This window comes from Mesoplodon densirostris, chromosome 14 (genome assembly GCF_025265405.1).
Source record: "Mesoplodon densirostris isolate mMesDen1 chromosome 14, mMesDen1 primary haplotype, whole genome shotgun sequence".
Classification (NCBI taxonomy): domain Eukaryota; kingdom Metazoa; phylum Chordata; class Mammalia; order Artiodactyla; family Ziphiidae; genus Mesoplodon; species Mesoplodon densirostris.
The window spans coordinates 26301399-26317478 of NC_082674.1; the positions used below are offsets into that span (position 1 = coordinate 26301399).

Consider the following 16080-nt stretch of genomic DNA (forward strand, 5'->3'; position numbering starts at 1 on the left):
ATAAAGGTGTAAGCAGTGCTTGTTAGACACATGCCGAAGACAGCCTGTGATTAGATGTTTACTGCACATAAGTCCAAGGTCACTACCACTTAATTTTATGCCAGTTACGAGAGATCAAAATCTGGTAAAAATGAATTTTCCTAACTGTCAGATTAATGACTTAGGCAGATAAAAGACAAAACTATTTCCTGAATTCCTTTTGTTCTGTCAGTTTGAAATAATTTTGATTAGTGTAATATTTATGTTCCAGCCTCTATGTTTTTATTGATTTCCCTTCTTGTTTCTGAAGAATAAGCCAAACTGCTTTACATTGTGGGTAAAGTTATAATAAATATGTAGTAGCATATAGCTGTGTAAAAAATACAAGGAATAATATTATAACCTAACTTCTGTGTAGGATATAGAGTTTCAGAAGTTCTTAGATGTCTATTACTAGTTTTTTCTGTTCTGTGTGGTAGACAAGAAAATATTCTTGTTCGACAAAGAATGAAACTATTACTTAGAGTTTAACATTTAAAAACTTACTAATAGGTAATAAATCTGGGATTTAGCTCCCCACTTTCCTGATGCCTGTGGTGTTCATTATTAAAAACAACATTTATGAAGAAAGAGGGACTTCACTGGTGGTTCAGTGGGTAGGACTCCATGCTCCCAAGGCCGGGAGCCTGAGTTCAATCCCTGGTCAGGGAGTTAAACCCCACATGCAGCGACTAAAGATCCTGCATGCTGCAACTAAGACCCAGCACAGCCAAATAAATAATTAAAAAAAAAAAAGACAAGTTGATTGACCTGTAGTCCAGATACTTCTATTTTTATACCCCATTGCTACCTTTTACCAAAATTGTTCATTGATCACTAAGGTGTCATGCATGTGTAATGGCTAGACTTCAGCTTTAGCTGATTCCTGAAAAACACTTAGATCAAGTACCAAAGTACAGCTTATTCTATTATTTAAGTGATTAACAAACATAAACTCATTAAAAATTATAAATTGACTTAATACTTCTACCTCAGTAGCATAACATATAAAATGATTATTTATTCCTTGTCAGATTGCATTAGATGAGCTTTATGTTTCAAGATGGTTTCCACTATCTTACTTCTGACAAAATCTCAAGCAGTCTTAATTGCTGAATTTAAAGTCTCTTGCCAAGTAAGATTTAGTTTGTAAATCTTTCTGGGCACTTCACGATAAGTAACCTGTCCCATAATATCCAAAGGTTTTTAGAACTATAAGGGATGCTCTTAAGAGTTCAGATAGTTCATATCCCCCTTTTTATAAATGAGGAAAACAAGGTCCATAAATACTGTGATTTGTTCCAAGGTCTCATGCTTAGTGGCAGAGAGCTATGATAAGACCTCAAATTTCCTAATGTCCCAATCAAGTATATTTATTTACTAAATTGAACTTAACTTCCAAAGAACAATTGGATTTATGCATCAGTGAATAATTAGAAATCGAAGTGTGAACTTATTTCTGATTTGGCTTTGGAAATTTGGTATACATAAAAAAAATTTTAATGTTGACAAGTAAAATTTTTTAATTGAAAATTTTGCTTTTGATAATTTAAAAAGTATATATAAGAATGCAGATTCTACAGAATTTTTCTTATATTTTCTTTTGCTTATCTTTTTTCATTCCCCTGAAGAATTTTTGTTAACACTATAAGATGTTAAAAGGCAGCATATTTCATTAGATACGCATAGCCATTCAAGTGGTGCCTAAGTAATAATTATTAGATCACTAAGGTACACTAAGTAAGGTAGACTGTTTTGTGGTCTGTAGAACATGAGCTGGTAGCAACTTCATGTAATTATCACTTAAATGAGGATTAAGTCAGCTTTACCCATTTGATTTTTTTTTTTTTGCTCAAAAGAATCAATAAAAACATTTCCTCTGAAAATTTCTTAGTTATTGATGTATGTATTTTTCCTTTACTGTCTTTTCAAGCTGATTTGGTGTCTACTTGCATAGACTAGGGTGGTGTGTTGGAGATACAATTATTTTCTCTATGTTGCTGGAGAAGCCTCTTCCCACCCCCCTAAACACCCTATTGTTTTCCATCTCCTGAATTTTGTTACTATCTTACTATGTCCTATATTTGTAATATCTTTAACTCCCTTGTCAAGAAGAAATTAAAGAGTTTATTAGCAAAATTCGATATTTAAATAACAAATAGCAAAAACAACTCCTGCCTATTTATGACCAGTTGTCGATCAGCATTTTATTTTAGATTCTTAAAAAAGAAAGAACTTGAAAGCAACTCTGTCACCTCCATTAATAAAGGGATTTGTGGCATCGGTAACATAATACTTTAAACCTTTATATATGTATTGTTTCCACTTGAAATATAATTATCTAGTGTGAAAATTCATTTTGTTGCCCACAAAATAATCACAGTGTGAAAATGTGAGCCCTTCGGAATTTAAGTACCATTCTTGGTGAAATTCATCTTCTGCTGGCCATTTCAACCTGTGTGCCAACCTTCTCAAAATGAAGTCAAAGTACAGGCATAGTAGTTTGGTTTCACTTTTGAGTAAGTGTGGCACTTCGTAGCCTCCTTGGAGTTGGAGCAAAGGCAAATATTTTGTCCTTGATCTTTTGTGCAGACTTTTCCTGCTAGACTCCAGTAGACAAATAATCATATTTTGTATATTTAGTACTTGATAGCTTCACCAGAAATTTGAAAAAGGTACTTGCTGCCAATCAGATAATCTTAATTGCTAATCAGGACGTGACACAAAAGACTCTGTTGAGTGAAAGGTGTTCTCAACATTGAACTTCTCTTTAATAGCATTATTAAAGTAAGCATCCTTGATTGCCCTTCCCCTTAGCTATCCCAGAGTGTCTTCCGGTGCAAAGTTCATCAGTTTTTAAAATAACTGAATTGTCTTGTAGAAATACCCAATTCCCTTTTATCCAACTAAGCAATAAGATTAGTTGATTTACTTCTTAAATGGCATATTTTCTATCAGACTCTCTGGTTTTAACTCCTTTAAGTTAGTTCCTTTAGGGCTTCAGTTGAGAAAGAATTTCAGTTCCAGTCCTCCTACATTTGTTTTCATTGGAAAAACATTTCCTATCTTTTCTTTTTCCTCTGTTTCTCAAACCTACAAAGTGAAAAAGGCCTGATTTCTTAGACAAGAAGCATTTGTTGCAACCATATATATATATATATATATATATATATTTAAGTTTCTTTTTGTGATGACCTTGAACAAGTTCAGTGGTTTGTCACCCTTTTTTACTTGGTGGTGGAGAGAGCAGTGCCAACATTTATTTTAATATCTCTTAGCCTCAGTTGGGTTGTCCCCTGGTGAAGCATATTACTTGTGGCAACTCCATTCCATAGCAGCACACAGTACCATATTTGTCCTGTGATGTTTAATCTGACTGGAAAACGATTATATTTTTATCTAATCTAAAAATCAAGGTTTTATTTTCAAAGGCTTCTCATACCTCTGTTTTGGATATTCCCTTCTCTCCTATTGCTCATTTATGCTTCATTTAAGACAAAGAAGATTTTATTTTCTACTTTCATTTAAATCATATTGAAAACTAAAACCAGTACTTCCATTTGGAAAGAATTTAAGTAAAAACAAAAGGGAATCTAAAGTTTAAAACTAAGCTTTAAAATAAGCATGGAAAACATTCATCTTACAAAGGTCTTATCCCATTTAGTGGTGCATTTCAAAAATTATTTTCATGTTTTCTATAGACATTAGAAGCAAATAATTCTCCACAGTAATATTTTTAAAAATCTTTCTGCTTACTTTTACTTTTAATTTTTTTTAAACTCTAATTCCTGGCAAAGAGCTTTAGAACTGTGGAGTATGATATGGTGCATTGTTTTATAGGTAAATATAGAAGTTTCATTCTCTTATAGTTTTAGAATCTTCCTCTAAGACACTAATTCTTAATACTTCTGAATCTGGATGTTTCAGCACATGGTGTCCTGATTACTTCTTCAATGTGGCTCTGCTTTTTAAATGTTTATTTCAACAGTTTGATAGTTTTGACTTTAGAATTAGGAGTGCAGGGGATTGAAGTGGTCTTTCCTAATGTCCGACCAAGAAAATAGTTGTATTAAGCTGTCTTTAGTTTATAGATTATAAGAGAACATAATTCTGATATCTTGTAGTCATACAAATATCCAACTTAATGTGGGTGGTAGAATTAGAAGAAGTAGTTCAATATAACTGAATGTTGAGTTATGGGTTTCTTTTTTCTTTTTGTTTTCACAAGAAAGATTTGCCCATTCTGCTCACATCCTAGTTTAGATTATATGTCACAGAGCCAAAATTTGCTTAATTTATTAGCTGTGTAGTTGGAATTCACAGCATAGTGGAAAATGTTTGCAGATAATTCTGTGCAATAGTAGAAACTTCAGTTGATTCCTCGTATTTCTTCAGGGCAGTGATCACAACCAGATTCAACGTATGCACAAAGCAGCGGATACCATGGTAGCGGCCGTCGCTGATTGCTTTTACCATGTTGGATCCATTGTCAGTCTCAAAGACCTACTTCCAGCTAGGTGCCTTGAACTCAAATAGCTTTTCACACAGACTTCAGGATGTGAGCTAAGGTATGGCCTTTTTTCATGAGCTGGGCCTACATATGGGTTGACAGTAACCTGCAGCTTTTATAGAAAAGAGACTGCTGTCTGTAGTTTAATGTCAGACAATGACTAGTTGTAGTCATCATTAGGCAGGTAGTGTGTGTTCTTCATATATTTGAAGTACTTTTACCTTTTGAAGATTATTCCTTTTTCTGCTGTATGTTTTTTCAAAAAGACTATCCACATAAAAAATTCTTGTTAGAACCTGCTGTAAAGGTCTAATTATGTCTGCTTTATGATTCAGCCATTATCTTCAAGATGTATATGATTATTTCTTTTACGCATTTGGTGTAAAAAATGCTGTTTTTAAAATTTCTGTGGATTTTTTTGCACTATTCTTAAACATTTTTAAAATTTTGTGGTGAAAAATAACAAAAATTTTTATCCTAACTATTTGCAGTATTTTAATAATAGAGATTTCTCCTACTAATCATCTTTTAAAAACTGGAGTTAGGAAATTGGTATTCATGAATAGGGCTTGAAATTCAGAATCAGTAGTTTTCTGAGGGTAACTTGCTCTAAATTGCATTGAGGCAGTTTACTGTCCATGCCAGAGGTTCTTGTTTCTTCAAGGAGAAAATACTCTAATTCTGGAAAAATGAGCTTCACTCCTGTAATCTTCCTTCTCTGCTTGGCAAGATATGTTTCTTTAAGTGACATCTTTATTGAGAATATAATGGATCAACTGACTAATGATAGATTTAGGAAACCATCTTTATTTTATTACAGCTATAACTATAACTCTTCTGTTTTCTCAAACTACTTACTGTTGTTTTCCTATTGTTCAGTGGCCCTTCTAATTAAGAATTTTTTTAAGCCCCAGGAAGAGAATCATTTGCAATTGGGGAGAGAGAGAGTCTTTATAAATTCAGAGGGGGTACTGTCAATCAACTTAAGTGTTTTTTCTTGAGTCTCAGTGTTTCACAAAGTTTGTGAACAGCCATTGGTAAATGCAGAATTTGAGAATCTGTTTGAGCTTGTCTACCAGAATCATATCTTTATTTAAAAAATTGTCAGACTGGGCTTCCCTGGTGGCACAGTGGTTGAGAGTCCGCCTGCCGATGCAGGGGACACGGGTTCGTGCCCCGGTCCGGGAGGATCCCACATGCCGCAGAGCAACTGGGCCCGTGAGCCATGGCTGCTGAGCCTGCACGTCCGGAGCCTGTGCTCCGCAACGGGAGAGGCCACAACAGTGAGAGGCCCGCGTACCGCAAAAAAAAAAAAAAAAAAAAAAAAAAAAATTGTCAGACTCACTATTAAACTGTAGTCTCAACTTAACTTCATAGCTATAAAAGATGCAGTATGTTATTTGATTCTAGCAGTAAAATGTCTATTTCAGTCTTAAAACATTCATTCACTATATTCTCCTTACTTACATATGCAAACATATATGTTCATATACATGTTCACACACAGAGGTTGATGACTAATATGATACACAACATAACATCTACCAAGTGGCTCCTGAGTAGCAAATGAGAGTTGGCCATGTGTTCTCTGTGACTCCTAAATATACATCAGGGAAGATAAGAAGAGAGGGTAGGAGAAAAAGCAGTAACCCAGTGACACATTATGGTTCTTAAGTTAAATCCTCTTGCCAGGTGAGGTGGTGTATGAGGTGGTATAAAAATATCTGTGGATGCTAGATTTTCACAGTGTGGGAGCCAATTCAAGACTCATGCATAACACTAAATCCGGTTACCGTTGTTATCCATCTGAGTGGCTCTTCTTAATTTACCTCTTATTATCTACCTAAAGTTAAGCACTGAATGGCTTCTGAGCAGATTTTTGTCTTTGTGATAAAGAACAGTTTATTTGGACATAGATTGTATATTATTTTGTTAAGGACTCTTCTGTCTTCTGTTAGTCTTTTTATAGTTCTCTAAGGCTCCATGCCCACTTTGTGAAATGTTGTTTTAATATAATAGCCATGTCCTTTTGTTAGTAGCTGTACAAACTAGAAAAATGAATGATGCGTAGTTTAGATCATACCTTAGCATAAACATTTTAAACACTTTTATTTATATGTGATTTCAGTTTGTTTTAAATTATCTATTTAATGAATTAACAAAGATGTAGATTTTTAGTATCTAAGCAGTAGTGTAATGATGATGTGAATAAAACATGCTGAGAGTTGAAATAGAAAAAAGGAAATTGATATTTAGTTGCTGTTTTTAGTGAACCTTGTTAATAAAATGCTACTGCATTCACCTATAAAATTTAATTTGAGTCTATATTAGACCCTGAATAGGGAATACAGAAGAATATCTTTAAAATGATTATGCCCTAAAATTTAATGTTTAAATAAAGATTCAGTGTATAGAAGCACATTATATTAAGTTACCTAGTAGTGAACCTGCACTTTATTCTGGAATTTTTCCTTTTTCCCCCCCTTGGAAATTAATATACTCTAAGTGAAATACAAATAGAATTAAACTGAAAAACCACCTATGGATCTTTGTTTCCCAAGTCTTAGAAGGCAGAGGATCTTTTACTTTTAGATATAGAAGTGATTTCTCTACTTCTAGGTACATAGTTACTGTAAGTATGTTTTTAAAGGTGTGGATCGAAGGACATACCAGGTATTGGGGTCTTTTTACAGTATGACATTTCTACAGTGTTTAACTCTTGTCTGTTTTTGCATATGAAGAGACAAGCTATCTGAAACTTTGGTTATTATGCTAGGCATTATCCTATGGCTTCAAAATGAATCTAATTTAAACTACTCCTGGTATATATCATGTGTATGTCAAATGAAATGCAGACTATCATGTTGATTTTTAACCACTGTTACTGATTTATGGAAGTATTTATTTTTCAAAACTACTAAAATCTTAATTTTCCTTGCATTTCTTTCCATATTAAAAAAACCTTTTCAGATCTAAAAGGGAAAATGTTAAAACAGGAGTAAAACCAGATGCATCTGATCAAGAGCCAGAAGGACTTACTCTTTTGGTGCCAGACATTCAGAGGACTGCTGAGATTGTTTATGCAGCCACTACCAGTTTGCGGCAAGCAAATCAAGGTACAGCACTATTCTCTTTATGCTCCTTTTCTTTTGATACAAAGATGTTTCATTTACTTACTGAAAACCGCCTTCTCTTCCCTCTATGTTAATGGTTTTCCAGCAAGTTATTTACTTAAAGATTCTGTTCTATGTCAGGTTTTCAAGCTAATTATATAGTCTCTAATTTTAAAATATTTATCTCTACTGTGTATGATTTCTGAGACTCTTAGTAGGCTGACAGCATGCATTATAAATTTCTCTTTTCTTCCCACTGAAAGTTATGAAATTGAAAAATGCAACTGTATTAGACAGAAAACAGTACATTAATAGTGTGTAAGAATTCAGTTAAAATTGGCGTTTTCACATATTAGCAATGGAAGAAATAAATGATGCTTCATCATCTATTGCTTCATTTCTGCTGTTTTTGCCTGAATGGATGAAATCTAATTAGCATTTTAAGAATTTAAGCTTTAAAGTTGATAAGATTTTTAGCCCTATTATTTTTATGAAATAGAAAGAAATCTTTTAATTTTAAAATGGTACAATAGGAAGATAATTATGAAGAGTTTCGTAATTTTTCGGAATTCAAAATCTGAACTCTAAAAGTTAATAGTTTTTTTGTTTTACTCTTCGAAAATGTATACTTATGTTATTTATCTTGAAATATTAAATAACAGAAAAAAAACTAGGTGAATATTCAAAGAAGGTGGCTATGAAACCCAAACCTTTATCACTATTGAAATCACTTGAAGAAAAATATGTGGCTGTCATGAAGAAATTACAGTTTGGTAAGTTGAAATTGTACTTTTTATTTCTTCAGCTCTCATTTTACGTTTTTTAATAGTGCTATTGAAATGTGTTCTAGTAAAATTAAAGAATTTCAAACTTGCTTTTACCATGAATTATTCATATACTCTATGTATGTGTGTATGTATGTTTATATATACACACATGCAAAAATTTTTATCTTTCTATCTCTGAATTTATATCTGTGTTTATAGTTATGTTTGGAAATCATGATTCAGTAGAAACCAGGAAAAAAACAAAGCCAAATGTCTAACAAACAGGCAGAAAGTGGTTTTCTTTCTTTACCTCTCCATGTCTGTATATCCTTGCCTGAAGGAAGCCAAGACCTGGGACTTTGAACCAAGTCTGTTACTCTTACCATTTTAGAATTCCAAGGGATATACCTTTGGAAAATGTAGCCTTTCCCATTCCAAAACTCTTGACAAGTAAGGACTGATGAAAAGATTATATAAGCACCCTTCATAAGGTGCTGGTTTATGAATAAACACTAGAATTCCAAATTTTGATGACCATTATTAACTATTATTGTATGTCCCTCTTTTTCATTCTTGAGAACCAGCCCAAAGGACATTGACTATACTAAAAAGAACACCAAAGTAGGAGTCCAGAAAAAAAGGTAGATTTATGTCCTAACTGTCAGAGTCATAGGCCAGAGCCCTTGATTAATGTTAGTCAGCCAGGAGGCTTCTCTCATTATCACTTAAAATCATAAACTCTACCAGTTGGACGTGACTTTAAATGTAATTGAGTTTTGCTATCCATTGACTTTTAGAATAATTTAGAAAAAATAACGGGTTTTCTGTTGTGTTGTTTTTTAGTAAACTGCGTTTTCTAACTTATGTATCAAATATTTTCTCATATCATGATTCTTGTACAACTTGATATTTATTGACTACCTAATATTTTTATAAGCCTAATTATTTTTTAAAGTACTTTATATATATATATATATTTTTTATTTTTTTGGCTGCGCTGGGTCTTTGTTGCTCCGTGCGGGCTGTCTCTAGTTGTGGTGAGCAGGGGCTAGAACGTGGGCTCAGTAGTTGTGGTGCACGGGCTTAGTTGCCCCTCAGCATGTGGGATCTTCCCAGACCAGGGATTGAACCCGTGTGCCCTGCATTGGCAGGCGGATTTTTAACCACTGGATGACCAGGGAAGTCCTTGACTGCCTAATATTCTCATATAAAGTACTGTCATTTGTTTAACCAATAACTAGACCTTTAGGTTGTTTCCAGTTTTTTAGTAACGTCAGCAACATCTCAGTGGGCATTATTTCATATAAATATTTGTACACATCCAGGATTATTTCCTTAGGACAAATTAATAGAAGAGGAATTGCTGAATCAAGCAGTATGTAGGTTTTTAGCAACTAGCCATTATCTTCGATTGTATATTTTAATAAAATTTTGGTATAAGAAGACCCTGTTTTCTTATAGATATATGATATAAAAATTTCCTCCAGGCATGGGGATAGGCTCATGTGTGTATCTGGTGGATTGCTATTTATAAAACTCAAAGGAAATATATCCCTGTATTATGTGAAAGGCAGCAGAGTTGAGCAGATGAAATAACTCTGGTTTACAAGTTTACTGATAGAAACTACTCAGTAGTCTTGCTGAGACATAGTACATTTGTAGTGCACAGACCCATGACACTGTTTATAGGTCTTCCCCTTTTTTCTAGATTATAAACTTCCTGAAGACAGATATATTTTCCTGTTTATTATTTAACCCAAAGAGCCTAGCCTAGGACCTTGTACTTAGTAAGTTCTTGGTAAAATTTACTGCATTAATGGTAATTATAATGTAGTTTTCATGTTTTTCTGTATATTTAGAATTGTGTGAACACAAGATCAAAAGTTACCATTGTTTCTTTGTATTTGCCCTTGTATCAGTAGGTGGTTTTAATTTAGTTTTATAAGATATTTAAATATCTTTGTTTTCATCCATTGGTGAGGTAGGTTTAATCTGAATTAGAGATAGAGTTCAAATCCACTTTTTTCTTTCTATTTTGGATGGACATATAGCTTATCAGTAAATCATAACTTTAAGTCCTTCCAAATCTGCCTGAATAAACGGTTAAGAATTAACCCATTACTTATATTCTATCAAAGTACTTCAGAGGCTTCCCTAATAATCCTGTTTTATCCTATTAATTTAAATTTCAAAAGTAATACAGAAATAAACGTCAGCAACGTCAATTTCTGTTTTCTGATTCCAAATCAGTACAAATATATAAAGACTTATTCTCTTTTTAAAAATGAAATAGGGCTTCCCTGGTGGTGCAGTGGATGAGAGTCCGCCTGCCGATGCAGGGGACACGGGCTCATGGACCGGGGTCCAGGAAGATCCCACATGCCGCGGAGCGGCTGGGCCTGTGAGCCATGGCCACTGAGCCTGCGCGTCCGGAGCCTGTGCTCCACAACGGGAGAGGCCACAACAGTGAGAGGCCCGCTACCGCAAAAAAAAAAAAAGAAAAGAAAAGAAATATACTGAAATACTTTTTGGCGTTTCATGTTCTGAATTATTTTGGCAAAAAACATTATATACCATTCATTTTAACAATAAATTATCTGCTACTTTGCATTGTGATTTAAATGCTTGATATTATATAATCTGCCTGCATGTCCAAATTGTAAATTAAAATTGATTTCTTCCTTTGCTTCTATGACATATTCCATTGCTCTAGCAGCATTAACACACATATGTAGGTATTACATAAACATTTATAGTTTGCTCTTCTTCCACATTGCAGTCCTCTCCATTTTGGGGGGGAAGAAGGGTTAGTGATTTGTTTATTTGTAATTTTTTGTTATTATGACAGCTATCCTCCGTTCTGGTTTTTTTTTGTTTTTTTTCAGTGTTTTTTTTTTTTCTTTTCTTTTAGATACGTTTGAGATGGTTTCTGAAGATGAAGATGGGAAATTGGGTTTTAAAGTAAACTACCACTACATGTCTCAGGTGAAAAATGCAAACGATGCTAACAGTGCTGCCAGAGCCCGCCGCCTTGCACAGGAAGCTGTGACGCTGTCAACCTCACTGCCTCTTTCATCGTCCTCTAGTGTTTTTGTGCGCTGTGATGAGGAGCGACTTGACATCATGAAGGTAGAAAAAACAACTTTTTTTCCTATTTCCCTGGCTAATCCAGTTATTCAAATATTCATATAAAGTACTAGAAATAACATGAATTTAAATAAATTTAATAAAAATTCTGTTGACCATTTTGGACATCAGTGAAGGGAGTCCTTTTCTTTTTTTTTTTGTTTTTTTTCTTTTTGTTTTTTTTTCGGTACACGGGCCTCTCACTGTTGTGGCCTCTCCCGATGCGGAGCACAGGCTCCGGATGCGCAGGCTCAGCGGCCATGGCTCACGGGCCTAGCCACTCTGCGGCATGTGGGATCTTCTCGGACCGGGGCATGAACCCATGTCCCCTGCATCGGCAGGCGGACTCTCAACCACTGCACCACCAGGGAAGCCCAAGGGAGTCCTTTTCTAATGTTAGTTCAGAGTATGTGGATGAGAGTACTATTCAAAATAAAGATTTAGAAGAAAATACCAAGATACCTTCCCTGGACAAAGGCTGTGTGCACCCTGTCATAGTTTTAGAACCTACTATCAAAGGATTTAATGCTGGTCAGTTGAAAAAAAGTTACAGGACTTCTTCCTTGTAATCCAGAATACTTATCTCATGTTTTATACTATCAGTCTTCAAAATTTTTTATCTTTTTTTCTTTTTTAGGAAATTTATATATTTACATTCTCATATGATTTAAGTAATGGTAGTACAATAATAAATAAAACCAGCAGCTTTATGTTTTAACACTGTGGTGATCTGGCCTTAAATTCCAAGAGAAGCTGCAGCTAGTAATTTTTAAAGATTTGATACCTGGGGTGGGAGGAACCTTTCTTTACTTGATTTAATTGATGGATTAAATATTGTGTCTTCCTTAGATACACAGCTAAAACTATTGACCCGTTGATTTGAATAAGGTTTTTTGCTTGTTTGCTTTTTTGTTTTGCTCTTTTGGATAATTTTTCAGTAGAAATCTCATAGACCTTGCCTATTGACCACACTTTTCCTTGATACAAACAGTAGAGCTGATTATTATATGATTGCCTAGGGAAGTATTTTATTGCTAAATGGACCACACAAGTTCAAACTTGTGACTGTTAAGCATTATGCTGTACCTCACAGAAAGGATCCCAAGTTGGAGCCCCAAAATGTAAATCAGAGTTGTCACAGAACGGGACTCTAGTACCACTTGCCTCCACACACAGCTGTTCAGGACCCGAGGCTTTGCTGCTCATGTCTTGTACACTAAATATCTGTTGATTGACTCAAACATAATTCATTAAATAATTCTGACACTCACTGTTGGGTTCTCTGCTATTTTTTGGACTACCAGTAACCCTAAGGGAAACATCACACCTACTGTTCTCTCAGAACCTTTTTATCATAAATTGTTACATGAAAACATTTATTCCTGTTACCTACTTGTCTCATTATCCCAGAAGAAAATATTTAAAAGTAAGCTATTTCTTGGACTTCCTTGGTGGCGCAGTGGCTGAGAATCTACCTGCCAGTGCAGGGGACACAGGTTCGAGCCCTGGTCCGGGAAGATCCCACATGCCATGGAGCAGCTCAGCCTGTGTGCCACAACTACTGAGCCTATGCTCTAGAGCCTGCAAGCCACAACTACTGAGCCTATGTGCCACAAATACTAAAGCCCGCGTGCCTAGAGTCCATGCTCTGCATCAAGAGAAGCCACCGCAACAAAGAGTAGCCCCTGCTCGCCTTAACTAGAGAACGACCGTGCGCAGCAATGAAGACCCAATGCAGCCAAAAATAAATAAATAAAATAAATTTATTTTTAAAATGTTAATTTATTTTTTTTAAAAGTAAGCTATTTCTTAAAACATTAACTTGAAGATTTGAAGCAGAAAGTTACTCTCATACCTTTGAGATATGATAATGAATATACCTAGAATCTCAAATTGTTGACAGTAATGTAGAGATCATGAAGGAAAGCTCTTAGAAAAAAAGTAACTTAATAGGGCTTCCCTGGTGGTGCAGTGGTTGAGAGTCCGCCTGCCGATGTAGGGGACATGGGTTCGTGCCCCGGTCCGGGAAGATCCCACATGCTGTGGAGCGGCTTGACCTGTGAGCCATGGCCGCTGAGCCTGCACGTCCGGAGCCTGTGCTCCGCAGCAGGAGAGGCCACAACAGTGAGAGGCCCGCGTACTGCAAAAAAAAAAAAAAAAAAAAGTAACAATATTTTAAAAGGTATCTGCTGTTAAGGTAAGCTTTCCTGCTGCCAATTGAGCATCTCTCTTTTAAAAGCCCATTTTCACCAAAACCAAATCACTTTAATTGTAATTTAAAACCGTTTCCTAGTCCTGTGTATGTTTTTAACTTTTAACTTAATTTTTAACACATTTTGGTAGAGATGTATATAGGATGTAAGAAGATTGTTCTTATTTCATGTTGAATTGTTTTTCTAAATAGTAGCATTTAGGAATAGTAACATAGGCTTTTGTGTTTGTATGTGCATACTAGGTTCTGATAACTGGTCCAGCAGACACTCCTTATGCAAATGGCTGCTTTGAGTTTGATGTCTATTTTCCTCAAGATTATCCCAGTTCACCTCCTCTTGTGAATCTAGAGACGACTGGTGGTCATAGTGTGCGATTCAATCCAAACCTTTATAATGATGGCAAGGTAATGTAATTGCAGTCTTTTGTTTCTAATGCCAAAGTATTGTAACCCAAAGGTTCTTTGTAATTTGAACAGAAATTTTGTTTTAGTTATCTTCTTTTCAAAAGTACGTGAGTTTCTTTGTGCTTCTTTTCCCTGTATGCAAAGATTAGCCTGAGGAATGAGAGAGAAGGAACCAAAAATGGCAGAAACACAACAGTGTTACAAAGCACTTATAGTCTTAAGGGGTTATTGTGAGGGACTAGCTTATTCAACACATTCCTTGGCCAATTGAGAGCTATCTCCACTCAGAAGATAACAGAGCCAGATGCCTGTCTTTGCCATTCACCTTTCTTTACTTTCTGTATCTTCAATTCCAGTTATCTTTTCACAATTGCCTGAAGATACTATCCATGTTTTCTATGATATGTACCATTGTGAACTTATTTTTAAAGTTTAATTTGTGTTAAAATGTTTTATATTTTCTTGTAAGTAGGAAGATGCATTCCTGTCTCCACAAAAATAGTTGACGAAGAGGTATAATAAAAATCATTTCATATGGCAATAAACCTTTAAAAATTAGATTTAAAAGAATAATCATCACCTTTCAAAGTAATTTTGGACAGTTTGATGAAATTTCAATAGTAAATTCCATGCTGAGTGTATTCAATGTTTAAAAATTACTAGAAGGTCAGAAGAAATTTCTGGATTTCATAAGCAGACTCTTTGATGATGTGAGAATAATAAATGCTTGAAGTTGATCTGGTTTATTAAAGATGGCCCAAGTTTTCCCCTGGTTTTGTCTTCCTATTTTAATTTATTTTATTTTATTTTTTTTTGCGGTACGCGGCCCTCTCACTGTTGTGGCCTCTCCCGTTGTGGATCACAGGCTCCGGACATGCAGGCTCAGCGGCCATGGCTCACGGGCCCAGCCACTCCGCGGCATGTGGGATCTTCCCGGACCGGGGCACGAACCCGTGTCCCGTGAATCGGCAGCCAGACTCTCAACCACTGCGCCACCAGGGAAGCCCCTTCCTATTTTTAAAAGGTGCAGCCTGCCTCCGATCTGTGCTTACAAGTTATCATTTTGTCTTCACCATAAGCTCAAATCGCAAAATTGGAATTCATTTTCTGGGTTTATTGTAGGATACTTAACCAGAGGTAAACCTTGCTTTGTTGGGGAAAGCAAAGAACAGGTCTTTTATAACTGAGCAAAGTAGACAAAGTAGCAGTGTTGACTTTATTCAAGAGAGAGTCTGGAACTTGAATAGAGTTTAAGTGTAGATGTTAAGAATTATTTAAGAAATTACTTCCTTGGACTTCCCTGGTGGCACAGTGGTTAAGAATCTGCCTGCCAGTGCAGGGGACCTGGGTTCAAGCCCTGGTCTGGGAAGATCCCACATGCCATGGAGCAACTAAGCCTGTGCGCCACAACTACTGAGCCTGCACTCTAGATCCCACAGGCCACAACTACTGAGCCCACATGCCACAACTACCGAAGCCTGCACACCTAGAGCCCGTGCTCTGTAACAAGAGGAGCCACTGCAGTGAGAAGCCTGCATACCACAATGAAGAGTAGCCCCTCCCCCTCTCGCCGCAACTAGAGAAAGCCCACGTGCAACAACGAAGACCCAATGCAGCCAAAAATAAATAAATTAATTAATTAAAAAAAATAGAAATTACTTCCTTAAGACTTACTGGTATAGGGAAGAGGTTTAGGGTTTGAGATTCCAGTACCCAGAATTGTATAGTCTGTACATTGGGACTAACATTCAACCTTGGGATCTAGATCTGTAGTTAGGAAGCAGATCCCTGCCAATGGTAGTCACAGGGATGCTCTAAAAACCAGGTGGAAAGGTATGTCTGATAGTGCTTCAAACGATAATTCACAAAACTGTTCAGATACAAGTCTTTTAAAATGATTAATGAATTTATCTACTAAACAAATTGATG

At 35.6% G+C, this 16080-nt stretch overlaps 1 protein-coding gene across 6 annotated transcripts in view; it reads left to right on the forward strand.

The window, feature by feature from the left end:
• Positions 1-16080, forward strand: part of BIRC6 (baculoviral IAP repeat containing 6) — a 230976-nt gene that overhangs the window by 196382 nt on the left and 18514 nt on the right. For 5 of the 6 annotated variants that reach the window (XM_060117774.1, XM_060117775.1, XM_060117778.1 and 2 more), the window contains 4 exons: positions 7499-7644; positions 8304-8414; positions 11320-11537; positions 13990-14151. In XM_060117774.1, the coding sequence (XP_059973757.1) occupies positions 7499-7644; positions 8304-8414; positions 11320-11537; positions 13990-14151 (637 nt within the window). Of the gene's footprint in view, positions 1-4413; positions 4587-7498; positions 7645-8303; positions 8415-11319; positions 11538-13989; positions 14152-16080 lie in introns of those variants that run through there. The other variant, XR_009534377.1, reaches the window with a different exon arrangement.